Genomic DNA, 21,369 nt, shown 5'->3' with positions numbered 1-21,369 from the left:
GTTTTATTGCTTTTAATTTTGAAAGCTGCTAGGAGCTCCTAGCATAAATAGAGAAGTGCACTTTTCTGAAGTCCTATTCAGGCTTCCTAAAGTGGTATCTGTGGAGGGGCTGCGTAAGTTAGTCCCGAGGGAACTGCAAGCATGTACAGCTGAATGCCTTTACAGCAGCCAAAGCAAAACGGAGCAATGGCAATAGGAATGTGACCGCCGAGAGGGATTAGCAATATGTAATTAAAGTCTTTGTCCTCCCAAAGTGGCTTGAAAAGAATAAAATGTTTTTGTAGCTTGGGGTGTCAATGCAGATGTATAAAAGAGTAGAATGATTAGTGGGTATGTACCACACATGCTACCCACCCCCTTAACGCCTGGACCATATGGTTGGTTACCATTTCAGAGATACAGGGAAGAGGCTTGAGGCAGGGTACCAGCTTATATGGCAATACAAGGCACACCTGGCTTGCCTATGGAGAAAAACACCATGTGTTCTAACCTAGCGAGAGAGCAAGAAGTAGGCGAGATTGGGGGAATACAAAAGATACAGTCGAAAACAGCTGAATTTCCATCACAGCTTAGGACTCCATGGTCACCAGCGGGCTCTGGGTTCCTAGCAGCGCCGGCATCGTTCATTTGGGTGTGGATAAAATTTAAGACAAACAGAACCAGATCAATCTGCTTCCTGCTGCAGGCTCCAATCTGGCTCCGCATTCCCTCTGCTCTGATAAAGTTAAAAGTTACATATTTTGCCACAGCCACCATCACTTACTGGCAAGAAAAGTCTCTGAGATGCACACGGCTTGAACAGTTTCTTCCATTCAGCTGCATTCTCAGCTGGAAACGAGATGGGGTATAAAGTATAATTAAATTTTCCTTGATACGCCAAACCATCAAGCTGGGGAAAAGAAATTACAAAATTTTATTAAAGTCATACAACAAGAATAATTTTTTTAAAAATTTCACAAGCAACTCTCCAGCTTGAGAGGCACCCTAAGTTTCAGAGTGGTCTCAGCACATACTACTGTACTTCCCAATCTGGATATAAAACAACAACAAAAAATTTAACAGAGTAAAGTACCGTATTTTTCGCCCTATAGGACGCACTTTCCCCCCTCCAAAAATGAAGGGGAAATGTGTGTGCGTCCTATGGGGCGAATGCAGGCTTTCGCTGAAGCTTGGAGAGCGAGAGGGGTCGGTGCGCACTGACCCCTCTCGCTCTCCAGGCTTCAGGAACACATCCGCAGCCTAGGCAGCCCTGCGGGAGGTCCCACAGGGCTGTCTAGGCTGCGGATAGCAGCCTGCTTCCCGGAGCGTCGGGCGCCCTAAAAGCAGAGCGCCCGGCGCTTCGGGAACACATCCGCAGCCTAGGCAGCCCTGCGGGAACTCCCGCAGGGCTCCCCACGCTGCGGATAGCAGCCTGCCGCCCGGCGCGATGGGCGCCCTGAAGCAGAGCGCCCCGCCCGCTGGGCAGACATCCGCAGCGTGTTGGAGCCCTGCAGGAGTTCCCCACAGGGCTCCCCACGCTGTGGATAGCAGCCTGCCGCCCGGCGCGATGGGCGCCCTGAAGCAGAGTGCTCCGCCCGCTGGGCACACATCCGCAGCGTGTTGGAGCCCTGCAGGAGTTCCCCACAGGGCTCCCCACGCTGTGGATAGCAGCCTGCCGCCCGGCGCGAAAGACGCCCTGAAGCAGAGTGCTCTGCCCGCTGGGCACACATCCGCAGCGTGTTGGAGCCCTGCAGGAGTTCCCCACAGGGCTCCCCACGCTGCGGATAGCAGCCTGCCGCCCGGCACGCCGGACAGACATCGGCCAGCCCCACAAGCTCGGGGGACAGCAAGAAGGCGCAGCGCCGTCATCCCGCTGTTCCTTGACCTGGTTTGGTTTCCCCGACCTGGTTTTGGGGGGGAAATAAAGGGGGGGAAATTCCTTTATTTCCCCCCCCCCAAAAAAAAACTAGGTGCGTCCTATGGGACGTAGCGTCCTATGGGACGAAAAATACGGTAAATCAAATTGGATAAAGCAGGGTTGGGCCTTCCTTATATTATTAGATTCCCAGGAGACATAGCAGCCTCTCCCTCCATGCAGGTGGACAAGAGACGTCCTCTCTCACAATCCACCCCACATAGGACCACCACCATTGCCCAACCTCTATCTGTGCTCAGATGGCAGAGGGCAAAAAGGCAGTCTCTACAACCGACAGAGCCAAAACCTTTCTCTTCTCCCAACATGAGGAGCAGGGATATGCCTGTCAGTTTGCATTTCTTAGTACAGAAAGTATTGATCATTCTGATTTGTAGAGATCTTTCCTATTCTAATTAATTCAAGAGGGTTCTGGAAGCTTCTCTGTGTGAAAGAAACAAGCAGAAGGTTCATGATGTTTGAGTTATTCCTTCAGAGAAGCTGAGTACGGCTGGCTTAAACTGGTTCTCTTATCTCTTCTAATTAAGTTCATGTTGACTATAAATATAGGCCAGAAGGAGCCTGGTTTCACTTTCTCTTTCTATCTCTTTTCCTTCTAGTGTTGTGTTCTGTGCATACTGTATTTTCTGTGTATAACACGCCCCCATGTATAAGACACCCCCTATTTTAGGGGACTCAAATTTTAAAAATGGGGGGGGGGAGATGGCACAAACTTGTTGAGCTTTTTAGGGGGAAGATTGCCCAGAGTTGTTGAGCTTCTTTTGGGGAGGATTGCCCACCCACACATGCCGATAAATCTGCCTCTCATCTGTCCCATCACCGGCAGAAGCTGCCAATCGCCCGCCCAAATGCCTCAGTGTTGGCCAATCAACACCACCCATTGACACAATAACCAATAACACGGACAATAGCAGCTGACAGCCACGGCAACAACCAATCAAATGTCCACCCTATGCACTACCCATGTATAAGACGACCCCCACTTTTTGGCATGAATTTTTTTAAAAGCAAACAAACCAGTCTTATACACGGAAAAGTACGATAGTATGCTTAGTGTTAAGGTTTAGACTTTGTAAGTTTAAGTTAAGTCTGCTGCAACTGGATTTCTTATGGACAGGGCCAATCCTGAATGGATTGGATTTGTGACCATTATGCTCATTTGCCTTCAGTAGCAGTAAAGCTCTGCTAGATGAAGTACAATTGCCTCTGGTCTATTTTTTTTTTGAATCCTACAACGTGTTTAAGTTTTTGCTCTGCTAACTATATGTTGGGAGTTCTGCTCTGGATCAATATTGAGTAGAATTTCATGACAATGCCTGCCCTTGAAATGGCATACACTTCTTTCTTCTCCAGCTGCCCCAGATTCTCACACTCCTGCCCTCACTTGAACTGTTGCAAAGTATAGCAACAGTAACGATGCCCAATCAAAACCCTGGAAATAGGTGGTAAGGAATACTTACTATTTCTCTGAACTCGGTGTGTAATGGGTCCTCTGCAAAAATATGAAAGTGCAGGGGTGTGATGCTAAAAATAATGGCTGATTTCAACATGGTAACCGTCTCTTCCAACCTTTCGCCACAGGCTACTACGGCCAGGTGCATCTTCTCCAAAGGTTGCTTTTTCACAAAATCATATCTAAGGAAAAACAAGAAGAAGAAATAGTTGCAGGTGAAACCAACATAAACATGTTTACACTCTAGCATTTTAATGGGAAGATTTATGCGTGCAGGTGGCACATGTTTTATGTTGAACATGCTTAAAAATCTAATATATTGTTTATTATTTGAGTGGAGTATACCTCCGGGTATAGGGTAGTATATAAATTCAATAAAGAAGTGGTGCCAAAGAAGGACAGAACTTTTTTTATGTATGCCACAACAGCAGCAAGAATACTTATTGCAAAGTATTGGAAGACACAAGATCTACCCACTCTGGAAGAATGGCAGATGAAGGTGATGGACTACATGGAATTGGCGGAAATGACTGGCAGAATCCGAGACCAGGGGGAAGAGTCGGTGGAAGAAGACTGGAAGAAATTTAAAGACTATTTACAGAAATATTGCAAAATTAATGAATGTTAGAATGATGTCAGAATGAAGTTAAGTGGTTTAAGCAGCAATGTTATAAAGGTGTATGTAAAAATGGATTGTTAACAGGTGAGAATCCAAAGTTATAATATATTATGTTAAAGGACTAAGATAAAAACAAAGAGGGAAAGAAGTTGCTGAATTAACTAACTGAATTGGAATACAAAAAAGGGAGGCGTGAGGAGGTCAGGGAAACAAGGAAATGAATGTAAGGTATGGAAAGACTGATGTATTTTTTAAAGTGTTTTTTATCTTTTTTGTATTTGTATTTTTTCTTTTATTTTTACTTTTGTCTTTCTTTTTCTTCTTTTTTTAATTCATGTAATTCTTTTCTTTGAAACCTTAATAAATATCATTTTAAAAAAAATTCAATAAAGAAGTAATAAAACTAAAATTTGGGGAATTGGCATTATGACCATGGTACAGACAAATGAGATGTTTCCAACTTTCAAACCAGTTCTTATAAGATATTTTCTTTAAAAATCATAATGTATTTTAATTCCTGGATTACATGCTTTTATACTATTTATAGAAGGGTATTTTTCATTTTCCTTAAAGGACCTGAACTCTTGCATAATTGTTTTGTTTAGAATATAGCCCATTTTTACACTGCCATGTTACAACAACACCTATCCTCTGCCCCCCAAATTATACTTGAGCAGACCTTATTGGTAATCAGCTAGGCACTCTTTTGTTGTAAGGGTAATATCACTGGCCACTGACTCTGGTTCAATAAAATGGTGCTGCAACAGTAATCTGGACAGATGGCCTATATAAAATGAGCATTAACACTAGGTCAGGTTACTGGCTGCAAACAGAATCCAGGTGAGGCAGCTTCTTTGCAATTTCAGAGACAGAGTCAATTGCTAGACCCATACGATGTAAATGAAATGAAGTTATATTGTATTAACAGTGGGTAAAATGCATTTATCTGTCCCAAGGTTCGTCAGACTCCAGACCTATCAACTCACTAATATTTGAGCACCAGAAGTTAGTACAGAACTCAGTGCAAGAGGTTTGGTAGCAAATATCACTCAATCACTTTAAATGAAGAAAGGCATCCTTCAGACTTTCATTATTGTTTTGCCACATGTTCTATTTTGTGACGCTTCGACTTTTCCTTCCAGTAATCAGTTCCCCTTCCAAACATTGCATCCTCTACCAATGCCAGATGGAAGATCATTTGGACCCATTACAGTTGTGTTGGAGCCCATCCAAACACAAGTGGTGATCTCGCATAGCAAAAAAAAAAAAAAAAAAGTTGTGCTAGTTTTTACTCTATTGTTCAAACTCTTGTTATCTTCCCTGTTTAGATAACAGAAGTCTTAGGAATGGCTCAACAATGGAAATCCTGCAGGCACAGGATTTACCGTATTTTTCGCTCTATAGGACGTACTTTTTCCCCTCCAAAAATTAAGGGGAAATGTGTGTGCATCCTATGGAGCGAATGCAGGCTCCTTGGCTTCAGTGATAGCAACGCGAAGCCTCCGAAGCGCAGAAGGAGTGCTCCCTCCGCGCTCTGGAGGCTTCGCGTTGCTTTCGTTGAAGCCTGGAGAGCGAGAGGGGTTGGTGCGCACCGACCCCTCTCGCTCTCCAGGCTTCAGGGATAGCCGCCTGAAGCCTTTGGAGTGCAGCGGGAACTCGTGCTGCGCTCCGAAGGCTCCGGGTACCTTTTGCTGAAGCCGGGAGAGCAAGACTCTCCTGGCTTCAGCAGAGAGGGAGAGCTGCGCAGCGCCCCTTCAGCAAAGCGGGAGGAGAAATGGAAGGGGCTCCGTTTCTCCTCCCGCTTCGCTGAAGGGGCGCTGAGCAGAGAGGGGGAGAAAAAAATTTTCTTGTTCTCCCCCTCTAAAACAAGGTGTGTCCTATGGTCGGGTGTGTCCTATAGAGCAAAAAATACGGTAACACACTGGCAACAAGAAGAGCACACGTGAACAGGAGCAAGTGCAGTTTGCTCTCATTTTACACATAAAAGAGCAGTTAAGCTAAGTAGTGCCTTGATCCTGTTCATTTCCTTGCTACTCACATCCCAACCCTGCCTGCGTTGCATGCCAGACTCCTTCCTGTTAAAGATGCTACTGCCCCAAATAAAGGGAAACCTGGAAAGTTCACTGGAGTGGCAAGGATAGGGCTAACAGGATAACTTAGGCTGGATCTAGACGCGTCAAAAAAGCAATTCAGCTAAATGTGTTGCTAACTCATACAGGGAAATCCGGCAGGGAAAGACTAGACTTCACAGTGCCATCTGGTGTCACAGTGTTATATCACATAAACAACGCATATAAAAAGCACCTTTTCTTTACCAATCTAGCTGAGTCCCAAGATGCAGCATAGAATAAATATTATATGGTTATGTCCTCTGATCCACTCCTTTTGCTGTATCTGCTGCACTCCAAATAGGTCAAATATAGGACGTGCAACAAAGGCTTGGTCAAAGGATAATATTTCATCTTGCAGTATCACCTGCACTTTGAAGGAAACAGTATCCATAGGAAGCCATAACTCTCATAGCTGCCTTTCGAAAAGCTATTCTACTCATTCCCCACCCCTGCATACTGCTACTTCCAGGGAGAAACATATTTTAACCTTTAAAACAGAGTAAACAACCGAAATCAATGAAACAGTTCATAATATAACACAATGAGACAACAGGACCAAACAACAGTGTTTTATAGATTAGAGCTGTATGCGTGGGTTGTTCCCCTTACACCCCCATGTTCATCTGCAAATAAGCAGGTGTAACACGCCCCCCCCCCCGGTGATATCCAACCCAGTTGTACTAAGAATAGACCCACTAAAACTTAATGGGCTTAAGTTATTTAAGCCTATGATATCAGTGATTTTGCTCTAAGTATGACTGATGTTGGATAGTATCCCCAAGTCTGAAGTGTACACTTCTCACAAGGAAACGGACACTGTAGTGGGCTGCCTTTGAAATTTCCAACCATTTGGGTAAGTCACGAGACTCCTCTCAGCTATTTATTTGTGTGTGTATGTGTGTGTGTACATACACATACAAACTTACGTATTATTTATGTACACCTCAATTAAGAGTCCCTGTGCACATCAGGTTTCCCTTCTGCCGTATGAGAATACACTCATAAAACACACAACTCTTCATTGAATGCTAAACGGCCTTGGTCCAGTACAGTGGTGCCTCGCAAGACGAAAAGAATCCGTTCTGTGATTCTCTTCGTCTAGTGGTTTTTTCGTCTTGCGAAGCAAGCCCATTGAAGGATTAGCGGATTAGCGCTATTAGCGGCTTTTAGCGGCTTATCTGCTCATCGGATCAGCTGATAAGCGGCTTAGCGGCTTAGAAAAAGGGGGGAAGGAAAAAAAACCAGCAGGAACTCGCAAGACATTGTCGTCTTGCGAAGCCCATAGGAAATTCGTTTTGCAAAGCACCTCCAAAACGGAAAACTTTTTCGTCTAGCGAGTTTTCCGTCTTGCGAGGCATTCGTCTTGCGGGGCACCACTGTATATCTGAAGGAGCGTCTCCACCCCCATCGTTCTACCCGGACACTGAGGTCCAGTTCCGAGGGCCTTCTGGCGGTTCCCTCACTGCGAGAAGCCAAGTTACAGGGAACCAGGCAGAGGGCCTTCTCGGTAGTGGCGCCTTCCCTGTGGAACACCCTCCCACCAGATGTCAAAGAGAACAACAACTACCAGACTTTTAGAAGACATCTGAAGGCAGCACTGTTTTGGGAAGCTTTTAATGTTTGATGTACAGTATTATAGTATTTTAATATTCTTTTGGAAGCCGCCCAGAGTGGCTGGGGAGGCCCAGCCAGATGGGCGGGGTATAAATAATAAATTATTATTATTATTATTATTATTATTATTATTATTATTATTATTATTATTATTATTATTGAATGGGCCATGTAGTTCTTATAAAAGAGACAGAATTCTATCTCAAAAGTGACTAGCACATTCTTCAGTATACTGAAGACAGAATTATTGTTTTATACATTTAAAAATCAGTTTTTTATATAAAAGAACACAATTAAAAAAGATAGACTACCTGAGCTGTAAACTATAGATCTTAACAATGATTTACGGAAACAGCAGAAGACAGGTGGGAACGAATAAGCAAGCATAAAGCTCAGGTACACAGAATAACAGTTTAGTGTTGTGTGTCCAAACCAGGCCCATTAGTCAAGAATTGTATTTATTGCTGCAATGCATTATATGTAGGGCTGCCTCCGAAGACGGTTGGGAAACTTCAGCTGGTGCAGAATTCAGCAGCCAGGTTGCTCACTGGAGCAAGACGGTTTGAGCATCTTACACTGATCCTGGTCAGTGTAATTAGTTTTCCGGCCCAATTCAAAGTGCTGGCTTTGACCTATAAATCCTTAAACGGCTCAGGACCACAATACCTCAAGGACTGCCTCTTTCCATATGAACCTACCCTGACCCTGAGATCATCTTCTGAGGCCCTCCTTCGTGTGCCCCCTCCTTGAGAGGTCCGGAGGGTGGCAATACAAGAACGGGCCTTCTCTGCAGTGGCTCCCCATCTGTGGAATGCTCTCCCCAAGGAAGTCCGCCTGGCGCCTTCATTATACACCTTTAGGCACCAGGCAAAAACATTCCTCTTTAACCAGGCATTTGGCTGATCTGATTTACATCCTATGCCCTTTAAAAAAAATAAATTGGGAGGGGGGTATTGGGCTGCTGTTTTTATTTTTATTAGGTATTTTGTGGTTTTATATCTTGATTTTATTCTGTGAACCACCCTGAGACCCCCGGGTATAGGGCAGTATATTAATTCAATAAATTATTATTATTATTATTATTATTATTATTATTATTATTATTATTATTGGGGAAATGGACTATTGAGTCATCAAAGACCCTAAGATTCAGGCAATGCTTTCCTGCATCTCTCCACAATCATCCACAAAGCCCATCTTGTACATCTTTTTTTATGTTGCAATTACTTGTGGTCTGCTGTGCTCTCAAAATTATTAGTCTTTATTATTCTACTAATCAAACAGTAAAGACAAACACCATTTTGTACTGTAACTATCGGTCTTGCTTATGTAAAGTTCTGGACATTTATATTCCAATCTTGTGTGTGTTCCCTTGCAAGTAAATCCTACTTTGTTCAATGAAGCATGCACATGATTACAACCTTTGAACCAGACTGCGCAGTACACATAGTTTTGTGATTCCCCCCTCACCTGCCCCACAATTCTGTTTTGACAAGGCTACAAGACTGCACGGATGTAGGATTCACAAACAGCAGCTTAGCTTACTTGCCACGACTTTTTATGTCCTCCCTCCCAATTCTTCAGGCCCACTAGCAAGCACAGAGGGCTTCAGATATAGGACGTTGCCTTGTGTGGAAATACCAGGAGAACAGATGCTTGATCAGTCACTCCTCTCCCGCTGGGAACAGGGGAGAGTTCTTGTACCCTTTTCTCCCAAACAGACCCTTCTCCACACAAGATTTCCCACAGCAAGTCACCTACAGCACCTTTGCATTTAAAAAAAGTTAGGGAAAGCAACCACCAAAGTAAAGGCAAGCTTCAGTTTGACTCTTCACTCACAAGTCACGTTGCTTAGTATCCATGGGCGTAGCTAGGATTTATGGTATGTTAGGGGGGCACAAAACCCACTTGTCATCATTCTCTGTCTGGCTCTGTCTATCGCTGAGTTGGGTTGCCAGTTGCATCACTAGAATGCGCCACAACATCACCCAGTAACTTCAGTGAGCATTGCAATTTCAAATACAGTGGTACCTTGGTTGTCGAACTTACATCAGTTCCGGGAGTCCATTCAACTCCTGGAACAGTTCAAAAACCAAGGTGTGGCTTCTGATTGGTTGCAGGAGCTTCTTGCACTCAATCGGAAGCTGCAGAAGCCATGTTGGACGTTCAGCTTCCAAAAAACGTTCACAAACCGGAACACTCACTTCCGGGTTTGCAGCGTTTGGGAGGCAAAATGTCCGAATGCCAAGGCGTTCAACAACCAAGGTATGACTGTATTCTGATTATTTCTACTTTTGTTATGTATTTTTATTTATTTACTTGATTTGATGGGGGAGGTAGCTGCCTCCTTCTGCGACACCCTGGTTAGTATCTCTGTACAGTCGTACCTTGGTTGTCAAAAGCCTTGGGACTTGGACATTTTGGCTCCTGAATGCCGCAAACCTAGAAGTGAGTGTTCCGGTTTGTGAACGTTTTTTGGAAGCCAAACGTCTGACGTGGCTTCTGCGGCTTCCGACTGAGTGCGGGAAGCTCCTGCAGCCAATTGGAAACTGCGCCTTGGTTTTTGAACCGTTTTGTGAGTCAAATGGATTAAGTTTGACAACCAAGGTATGACTGTATATGTAAAGAGAAGAGCAGCAGAAATCTACCTCTACGACTCTGGTGCAAGACCCAAAGTTTGGGATCATAATCCTAGGTTGCATAAAGGTTCGATTTAGTTGCAAACCAGCATGTTTTAACATGCCTGCTTGTTCAAGAAGTGTATATGAATTTCAAAACGAGAAACATGTTTTATTTAATGAGTTAGATCATGACTGAAATCTAGTAAGACTGTGAGTGCTAGAAAGTGAGGGGGGAACCAAACTTTTTATAACTGCTTCAACACTTTTTAATATAATCAAGTATGTATGATTATACCTAAAATTAGCTAATTGAGCAATCAAATCTCTGTCAAAGCCTACCTAAGAGCAGCTTCCCAAAAGCAGTTCCTTCCACAAACATCAGAGGGCAGCATCCAATAGGAATTCCAATAGGATACAGACACATTCTTACACCTAACAGGATAAGACAGAAACAATCCTGTATGAATGTTACTTGTTTTATTCAGCGGTTGCAATGGAGCATTCCTGCTTGTGCATTTAAACAAAACTAAAAAACACCACCAGCTACTAATTACAGATAAACGGCTGAATGTAGAGCTTCATGTCTTGTGAGTGATATTAGTCTATATCATATAAGGATGTATGTAACCAGGATCCTGAGCATAAAGCCCAAGAGCAATTCTACTGATAAGTGAAATGCAGAGTAATCCTTTGTAGAAAGTAAATACCACCCTGTTCAATGGGCCGTACTGGCATCATGACACTTCTGAAACATATCTAGTGACATTTTTGAAACACATCTGATGATTTCATGGTACCAAAGGCATAGTTTAAAACAATTTTATGTTTATTTGCACAAGGCAGGCACTTGTGGGCTACAGGTAAACATGTGAAAGCATGGGGGGGGAGTGGGCCTGTTTCCTTCCTCCCCCCCCCCATTTTTTGCTGAAACAAAAATAGTAAAAAGAGGGTGGATGCAAAAATCCCAGTTTCGGCCAGGGCTTCAAATTTCTAGCTAGAAATTTATGCTAACGATTATTTTCTGCTTGCTCTACTACATGTTTCCATGTTATAAATCATTATATCTATTCACAAAGCTAGTATGGTTCCTTGTTTAGCAAAGGTGGGGCACACAAGGAGGAGGTTTCCACAGGCTTATGTGAAGCCCAAGTTTGAAGACGTAGAACAATTATTTGCAGGGTGAACCTTAAGTGGTTGCATAATTGCTGACTGACCATTGGTGAAAAAGAGGGGAAACATTGAGAAGAGCTATGGAATGGAATATCATGTGCTTAGCCAGGGGGGCAGGGGGGCAGCTGCCTTCCTCCCCCATCAAGTAAATATATAAAATTACAGTCATACCTTGGAAGTCGAACGGGATGCATTCCGGAAGTCCATTCGACTTGCAAAAACCAACCAAAGTGTGGCTTCTGATTGGCTGCAGGAAGCCAATCAGAGGCCGCGCAAGCCCCGTTGAATGTTCGGCTTCCAAAAGAACGTTCAAAAACCAGAACACTCATTTTCTGGTTTCGATCGTTCGGGAGACAATTTGTTTGGGACCCAAGGTGTTTGAGATCCAAGGTAAGACTGTACTTAACTAACTGACCAACTGTGTCACAGATATCTAGGTTCTGCCCCCCCCCCACATAAAGCCTGCCCACCGGGGGGGGGGGAATCCTGGCTATGCCCATGAAAGGTAGAGCTAACTGTCTGGAACACTGAAGAACAGCAGAGCACAGTGTTATAGGCCTGCATACAATATATTTTAAATGAAGCAGAAGCTTGTATGCACAACTTACTAAAAAATACAGTGATATATATATATATTCTAATACTTAATTTGAAACAGGAAAATATGCAATGAGGAATGTGAAGATGCTCAGCAAAAGCTAACTAATAATCTGCTTTAGCCCCAATGACGCTGGCCCTTGGGAACGCAATCCATCAGGCACGGTAAGTTCCTATGTTCCCTGGCAGCTGGTTACCATATTGGCTTGCTGAAGTCCACTTTAGGTGTTTAGCATTTTCAAGTGAAAATGCTGTCACAATGGTTCAGAACATCAAGTCTCAGAACTGACACAGAATGCCATTGCGAACCCAGGCAACCAAAGAGAAAGATAAAACTAAGATCCATATTGTGACGGTATCGTTAACCAGCTTTTAAGATTCAGCGCTACGGATTGAAAGCTGCAGCAATATAGTTGATCTGATACAGCAGCGTCACTAATGCTGAACTGAGCGCTTTCACAAGCTAATTTCAAAGCCTGTGATCTCCACACAAAATACTGCTGAGAGGTCAAAAAAAGGATCTAATCCCTTCTCCTCCCTTCTGCAGTTTAACTACACTAATATAAAGAGACCAGACAGCATTTGCACATCTCATCCAATTAAGATGTGTGCCTCATAAGACAATTAATGTATATTAAACTGAAACTCCCTTTAATAATAAAAATAGCTGCTGCTGCAACACTTGCACTAGAGCCAAAGAAGTTGAGATTTCACATATCCAGTCTTAGGAGCTGCCTTGCCCAAGGAGTATCTCCTGAAATCAAGCTATTGGTTTAAAACCAACAACAGCTTTCCTATTTAGAGCAAACTCTCCATCCCTTTTTAATTACACAGCTCCAACAAGTCAATACGAGGCTGGTTTAAAATAGACAACTGTGGAGGCGGTGCAATGGCAGAAGTGTGTTTTATATCTTTTGCACAGCGCACCGTGTAGCGTCACAACCACCTCGGGCAAGAATCCTACTCTCATTTGAATGTTTCTGGTTTACTCCTTTCCGCTAAAAGAACTGGAACAGCAATTACCGGTAGGTAGTTCATTGCATCATAGCTTCCATCTGGTAAGAAGCAACCAGAAAGATATGTACAGGCATGACCAGTGATCTTAGCAAGCAAGTCGAATTATCAATCCTTGCTTTACATATGGATATTTAAACGATCAATTATCTTAAGATACACGGGTTCACTTTGATGTACTGTGTGATTCACTCTTTAAAGTGCATCAACAGGAAAGCGCAACCTGATCACTACCAGCAGTACTGGAAAGATGTGGTTCCTCCTTTACATAATTAACCATCACCCGCTCCCACATGTTCAGCTTTGATGTAGCAGTTAAGTACAAAAGCAATATGTATATATGCAAGGGAGTACCCAGGGGTTGGCTAGGTTGGCCCCCGCCAAAGGTGCAGGTGCAGGCGGGAGAGAGAAGTGTAAAAACCACACCTTTCTATTCTGGCTTGGAGTGGCTAGGAGCCAGCTCCTCTGGGTGCATTGGCAGAAGAGTCCAGTTGCTAGCGTGGGCCATCGCAGCAGCCCTGCAGGGTCCCCGTCCCCAGTTGGTGCTATTAGACATGTGACTGGAATGCCCCATAAGGTTCAGAGGGAAGAAAGACAGAGAGACCTAGGGAGAGTTGCAGGAGGAGGAAAAAGGAAGGGATGGAGAAAGGAGGCAGAAGGGAAAGTGGTGAGCAGAGGGGAGAGAGAAAGGCAGGAAAGAAGGTAGATGGACCAACTGACGAGAAGGAGGAGAGGAAGTGGTGTGGAGTGAAGAAGACCCAACCTCGATGGCCCCAGAGGAAGTCACTGGCAGAGTGTAAAAGCCAACAAAAAGCAAACTTTTTGAGTTTTTGGTCTATAGTCTTACCAACTTTAGAGGCACTGATACAGCTCCTTGCAATGGAGGTACAGAGGAGGTACACCTCTGTATATATGTCTTTGATTTTGACCTTCTTTTTAACAAGGAACCAATAAGGATCCCTCCAGACTGGTGTGTATCATTGACATAATGATATTCCATTAGCGGCAGGTTTATACTGGACTGTCGACACATCATTCCACTTCTGTGATATGAAAAGTTACCAAATTTCAGCAGGAAGCTGCAGGACACACACATAGCAATTGGAAATGAAGCAGTACGGCCACTCTAAAATGTCTGCAGGCATGAACAATGCTGAAACCAGGATCACGTATAACCACCCCAATACCATCAGGAGCACAATAATATCCTTCAAGAGAAAACATTCCTCTTTACCCAGGAATTTTGATGGTGGAAAGATACTGTTCCTGGTAGCACTGATAGTATTAATTGTGGGAGTACATATGTGATTGTTTCACATATTTTTAGAAGCTTTACAGTGGTGCCCCGCAAGACGAATGCCTCGCAAGACAAAAAACTCGCTAGACGAAAGGGTTTTGCGGTTTTTGAGCTGCTTCGCAAGACGAATTTCCCTATGGGCTTGCTTCGCAAGATGAAAACGTCTTGCGTTTTTTGCAAGTTTGTTTCCTTTTTCTTAACACCGTTAATATAGTTGCGACTTGACTTCGAGGAGCCTTTGTGGTAGCCTTTTTTGAGGTTTTTGGTGATTTTTGAAGCTTTTCCAAAACTTTTCCGACACCGTGCTTCACAAGACGAAAAATTCGCTAGACGAAAAAACTCGTGGAACGAATTAATTTCGTCTTGCGAGGCACCACTGTAATTGTTTTTACATATGTTCTTTTGTTGGTAATCATTTTGTTACAGTTGTGCTCACCACCCTCGGCTACTTTGGGAAGAAGGGCAGGACATAAATGTGATGAAGAAGTAAAATCATCATGAATGCACAATTGGAGGAGTCCTAAGCATCTGAAATCATAGTGCTTAGTTAGTACAACACAGTGCTAAGTCTAGCATGAACTGGAAAAGCACTGCATTCAAACTGGTATTTAGAAATGCATTGGCTTTTACCCACTAGCACAACTTTTTAGACATTTGTGAAGTTTAACAGCCTGCCACTGAATAGGAATTCTCAAAGTCTCAATGAAATAAAAGGGTGAGAAGTCAGACAGGCACAAACTATAAGTAGTGTCTTGCAAGAACCACTAAAAGTCCAAGACTACCAACCATTCCACATTCTCACTCCCAGAATGGAAGAGCAGATGGAGGGGAAACTGGTATCCCAGAGTTATTTGTTTAACAAGCACAGGAAAGCTGTCTGGCATACCACCAGGTGAAGTATTGACAATACGAGCAGGCAATGGTGCTTACTTCTGCTGCTGGTCTTTACCAGACAGAGAGGGATGCAAACAGCAGCTCATCACCTTTATTCCTGGTCAATATCAATTGCAACCTGCGTGTGAAAACCCGACAAGGTAAGCCTCCCATATCCTGAAGCTGAGAGAGCTCCCATATCCTGAAGCTGAGAGAGCTGTCTGTCTATAAGAAAAGGTGCCTGAAGAATACAAACCATGAAGCTTCCCAAATCATTTCAGGAACAAATAACTTCTCCATTCTGCTTTCCTGTACTCCTGCTACAGGAAATGGGAAGAGAATATAACAATACCATGGAGACCTAGACTCTTTTCCGGGAGTCAATGCCTTCCATACTAATCACTGTCCTCCCTCCAAGCCCTAGACACAGAGGTAGGGAAAGGAAAACTGAATAATGCAGAGAAATGGGGGCAAATGATCACTGCCCTGATAACGCTGCTATCTCCTACTCCCCAAGCCACAAATTCCTACTTGGAGGGGCTCAAAATAACCTTGTTTCTCAAGAGCAGCAAAGTGACGTTTATCAGAGGTAAGGAGAATGCATACAATGTTAGATTGTTAAATATTTTAAGTCAGGAATAATATGGACTGCATATTTTATTTTATTTTTTAAAAAGGTCCCGGATTCAATTTTTATGACAGAATTCATCCAGGCAAAAAACAGAATCATTTCTGGGCAGAGACAGTGTATGAGCTGTCAGAAAAAAAATATCAAGGGTCACTTTACAAAACAACTAATTTTACATGTGCATGCATTTGTCTGTAGTGGTTCCCAAAAATATAACCCTAACAAATCATCTGAGAGAGTCTGGAATGCCTGCAGAGGCTTTTCTGCTCATTGTCAAAGCCATCAATGACTCATAAAACCTGCAGGATTTCTGCCAGGTCATTAGTTTCATTAGAAACCAACTAAGTTTGTTACTGGTATGAGCTTTCATGTGCATGCACTTTTTCAGATATCAGGTATCAGATATCAGGTATCTGAAGAAGTGTGCATGCACACGAAAGCTCATACCAATAACAAACTTAGTTGGTCTCTAAGGTGCTACTGGAAGGATTTTTTTTTATTTTGTTTCAACTACGGCAGACCAACACGGCTACCTACCTGTAATTAGTTTCATTGTCAGGATACAAAGGGATGTGAAAATTGCATATGATTAAATTCTCTCCTCCCCCCCCCCAACTTTTCCAAATAAAGAATTTTTAGATAAAGCCTATTATATAATTCTGGGATTGCCCATAGCTGCAAAGGCACCTTTCAGTACTTCCCTTGGAATCACTACCGCATTCATTGTGAAGTGACAAGGGTGGTTCTCTTATCTCCCCTTGAGAAAAGCAAAAGGAGAAAAGATGAAAGAGCAATATTCTTTCCCACTTCCTCTTTCAGATCTATGTTCTTTTCAAGTCTCATACTGGCACCCTGAGTCTTGATGCCAAGCTACAGTCACAACCACTCCTGACTAACGTGGGGCCCGAGCTCTGTGCTGAACTTAAAATTCCTTGCCAATTGCAAGTCCTGCTTCTGGCAATGACATGTTCCACTGGGGAACTCCCAAATGGAACCAACCCACATGGGGCTTGCAAGTGATGCCAAATTTAAGAGGCCCAAATCTAAGTCCTGCTTGCCAAGGAACTGTTAAGAGTGTTCCAAATTGCTCATTTACAGCCATGGCTTTCCCTGCCCCATGTCACGTGGTATCAGTTGGGTGTGGCTTGAGAAAAATGATCTCACAAGCCAAATTGAGACCTAGGGGCATGAGAGCAAATCTGGCCTGCTGACTAGAGCTTCCCGAAGCCTGATTTCGGGCATCAGAAGACTTTCTAATTTTCCAGTACTGTATACCCATATCTCTGACAAAAACTGTATATTATCACAGGTTCACACCGGTAACAGTATTAAATTGCATAATAGAATCATGGAAGGGACCCCAACAATCATCTAGTCCAATCCCCTACAATGCAGGAATATGCAGCTGTCCCTTATGGGCACCAAACTTGCAACCTTGGCATTATCAGCACCAGGCTCTAACCAACTGAGCTATCCTGGCTGACAAGATTTAAATGCCAGACTAAATACTTCTCTTGTAACACATGGTCCTCTATTCACTTCTTCTTCTTATCTGGAGATCACTTGTAGTTGAGTAAGATTGTCTTCCATGAACACAGTCTTAACAGTGAGTCTGCAAGTGACTGTGGAGGCCAATTCCAGATACACACATCCTTCCACAGTGAGGACATAGGTTTCTAGACAGGAGTTGATCATGGTGAAGGTTTGCCAAAAGTGCCTTTCTCTTAGCACGTTTCTCCCTTTCGTCCTGAGTTTAAGCATCTTCAAAGTCCATGACACCTTTGGTAAAGGCTGTTCTCCAACTGGAGCGCTCACAGTCCAGTTGTTGGTGTTTATACTTTTTTTTTTTTTTAGATTTGCCTTGAGAGAGCCTTTAAACCTCTTTTGTTGACCACCAGCACTGCACTTTCCGTTTTTAAGTTCAGAATACAGTAGTTGCTTTGGAAGACGATAATCAGGCATCTGAACATGACCACTCCTACGAAGCTGATGTTGAAGAATCATTGCTTCGACACCGGTGATCTTTGCTTATTCCAGCATTAGTTTGCCTGTCTTCCCAAGTGATATGTCTATTCACTATGGTATGCCAAAGGAAGTGTCTTAGCTGCACATGTGTACCCAAACAATTCAGATGAAGATTTTTTGTTTAGAAACGATGTTATCAATAGTAATGTGTGATCAGTTTTTTTTTAATGTTCAATAAAAGAATCACTGGAGAGTACACCAATTTCTCAGCAGTTTATGGAGAAATTTGTCACCTCTCATTTGCACTGCCAAAATTACATTCAGGCAAATTCATGCATAACCTAGGTGATCTAGAAACCAACAGAAATCCTCTTGCATGTAGTCAGGTTCTGCATTACTGTAACAGCATGTACAAGAACTCGTTTATGGCAGTGCCTCAGTCCAACTATGTTATTAAAATGAGGTTCTCAATCTGGGGCTGCTCCTACATCTCACAAGAGGCCAAAGTAGCCTCTGTGGCATAAGGTGATTTCAGTTGTGGCTGGTGCTCCAGCTGCAGCATCTGGACAGATATAGCCTAGCCTAGCCACTGTAATCTATCCTCTGACAGCATTCACAACCAATATGTGCAATGGCCAAAGGCTCTTTTCTGAATCCTCCCTGCCCTCTACCCTCACGGAAAGCAAGGTCTGAGTAATTGTACCCCATTTGTGTCATTCCTTTGCTTGACCTTGAGATCCTTCTGATGTGGAGCAAAAAAAAATTGTTCTCCCAGGCTTTTTAACATTTTACTATAATCTGCTGTTTTAATCACTGGTCTTACTGCTTTTTGTATATTGATTTTATTATGGCAGGCATCCCCAAATTCGGCCCTCCAGCTGTTTTGGAACTACAGTTCCCATCATCCCTGACCACTGGTCCTGTTAGCTAGGAATGATGGGAGTTGTAGTCCCGAAACAGCTGGAGGACCAAGTTTGGGGGTGCCTATATTATGGTATTTTCTTTTCTTATAAAGCTACTGTGGAACAGTTTGGCTGAAAGTCAACAAACAAATAACAACAACAATAATAAACAACATAAGCAATAAATTAAAAAGGCCAATTATGGTTACACTTTTACCAAATACGTATGAATTTGCTCCCAGACCAGTCCTATGCTTCTCCTATATTTGCACTACTGCTTGCACGACACTTCTGCTTGTAGGCTACACTCCAATCTGATCAGTTGCTATCCTGTTCTACACTCAGTGTGCGTTCCTTTTGCACCATTATTGTGATAGGGGCAATTCTGGGAAGAGGAAAAAGTAGTGGCATTCTAGTACCCAAACTCACTAGCATCATGTGACGATAGCCCAGCAAATTGCCCGTTGCCCTGCCCTGTTAATCTCTGCCAGGCAGCAGCCCAAGTTTGGATTAAGTCATAAATTTCTTACACAGATAAAGGAAGGAGGAACTTCTGTCTGTACAAGTGGAAATCTGCCTTGCACTAGGGAATAAGGTCAAAACCACTGTATCGGTTAATCCTTTTAATAAATTAAGCCAACTGGATATTGAGTGTACAGATGTGCAGGATGCAGCCAGGAAGAAGCAGGATTTGCTTCTAATTAATAAGAGTAATTCCCCCTTCCAGAAACCTTCACCCAAGCCATGGAGATATGAAGGCTGTGCTGTCAACTATCACCTACTGCCAGGAAACCTTGACAGAATATAAAGCAATATGCAGGCACAAGCATTCAAGTGTCGCTACTGACTGACTAGGCTGATTTTTTTTTATGTAGTCTGAAAGCAGGGGATGGAAGAAGGATAGGAAGAGATTTTTAGAGGAAATGTCTCATGCCCAGTCTCCCCAACTTGGTTCCTTTAAGCTAAGAAGACAACTGCCAGGCATGGCTTATGAGCAGGTAGGAAAAGGGGCAGCTGCCCCATTTGTGTTGTCAAAATCCCATTTCTCCACTTTAAGCTTCTGTAATATATATACATATATATGTATATATGTATACGAACACTGGTTTTCAACAGTAACACCAAAAGTGTAACATAAAAAGAAAAAGAACACAGGAAGTACATATTATTGGGTTGGGCAGCCAGTTACAAAAAGTAACAGCAAGGTACATACATAATAGGTTCTCTGATTAATTACCAGTAGTCCTTTCCATAGAGATACATGGGTTATAGGGGGTTGCAATAAGTGCACAGGCTTATTGATGGGATCCATAAACTAAAAAGCACGTGCCTAAAATTCTCTCTCTCCACCTGTCCATTCATAACTCCCCTGTGTTGGGCCAAGCGTTCAGAAAGTGCTATTTTCCCCATACACGCGCATACCAAGATGAGCGCAAAGTTAAGACGGGTCTCCTGTTTCCCAGCTGGCAGCAGCTGAGAGAAAAGCGACTTGCTAGAGGCTCCTTTGAAGCTGCACGGTGGCCGCCCTTAAGCGACAGGGGAAGCGGGGTGACCGGCGGCGGCACAAAAAAACGCAGCCGAGGGAGGATTACGCACGCTTGGTAGCCACGGAATGCTTGACCGACAAGATGGGGAGGGAGGGAGGGAATCTGGGGGAAAGCAACCAGACTGGCGTAAACTCCGTCTGAACACCCGGCCCTGCGCACTGGAAGTGCCTCCTTGCAAATTCAACTTTGTCCCAATATATCTCTTGAGATTGTGAGCCTGGAACGACCTGAGGCGCCGACGCTCCTGGCTTCCCTCACCCTCCCGCCTGGAGCAAAGGCACAGGCAACCCCCCCCCCCCCCGCGATACTAATACTCAGGCGCTCCTTCCTCGCAGGAAACGCAGGCCCCGGCGTCCCCAGACGGTACCTTTCCGGCGGCTCTCGCTGGCTGCAGCCTGCGCTTCTCGCCGCGGCCCTCCAGGCGCCGCCGCCGCCGCTGAGCTGCCTGCGCACGGGCAAGGCAGAGTCCCCCTGGCGCCGGGCCGCCTCCTGCTCCAGCGACAGAGCCAGTTGGCTGAAGGCGTAGAGCAAGGAGCACAAGCCGCAGCCCAGGCACAGCAAGACCACCTGCACCAGCCGGCGGCTCATCCTCCGGCGGCCCCGGCTGCACCGCGCAGCAGCCGGGGCCTAACCGGGAGCGGGAGCGCCAGCGGCGGAGGAGGCAGCAACAAAAGCAACGCGGCGACCGCGGCGAGCAAGCCAGCCAAGGCGGCGGCGGCGGTGCAGCAAAGGCGGCGGCGACGCCGCTGAGGTAGTTGCAGGAGAGCTGCCCCGAGAGGAGGAGGAGGAAGAAGGCGGAGGCGAAGAGGCCCGGGCTCTCAGGGCGGAGCTAGGCGGCGGGGAGGTGGCGAGGGGTGGGGTGAGAGGCGTGTTGTGGGCGCCTGGCGATGGTGGAGGCACGAGAGCGGCGGGAGGCCTGTCCTGGCGGCGGCTGGGAGCGCTGCAGCGTCGAGCGAGGGAGGCGAAGGCGGGAGGCAGAAGTCGGTGGCCGCCCCTTTGCTAGGACAGAGCTCTCCAAACGGTGTGTCTCCACAGGTTAGTGTGTC

At 44.5% G+C, this 21,369-nt stretch overlaps 1 protein-coding gene across 3 annotated transcripts in view; it reads right to left on the bottom strand.

The window, feature by feature from the left end:
• The window catches only part of GXYLT1 (glucoside xylosyltransferase 1), a 34,433-nt gene extending 13,305 nt beyond the window's left edge, over positions 1-21,128 (bottom strand). The window contains exons 1-4 of one of the 3 annotated variants that reach the window (XM_081211749.1): positions 20,691-21,128; positions 10,670-10,762; positions 3,373-3,547; positions 764-889 (exon numbers count right to left, since the gene is read on the bottom strand). In XM_081211749.1, the coding sequence (XP_081067875.1) occupies positions 764-889; positions 3,373-3,547; positions 10,670-10,762; positions 20,691-20,911 (615 nt within the window). In that variant the 5' untranslated portion in view covers positions 20,912-21,128. Of the gene's footprint in view, positions 1-763; positions 890-3,372; positions 3,548-10,669; positions 10,763-15,338; positions 15,404-20,690 lie in introns of those variants that run through there. The other 2 variants (XM_081211751.1, XM_081211750.1) reach the window with 2 other exon arrangements.
• Positions 21,129-21,369: the final 241 nt, after the last annotated feature.

Source organism: Podarcis bocagei (assembly GCF_964188305.1).
Source record: "Podarcis bocagei genome assembly, chromosome: 10".
In the NCBI taxonomy this organism is placed as follows: Eukaryota; Metazoa; Chordata; class Lepidosauria; order Squamata; family Lacertidae; genus Podarcis; species Podarcis bocagei.
Note: the sequence above shows the minus strand (reverse complement) of the source record. Positions and strands in the feature narration are given on the sequence as shown.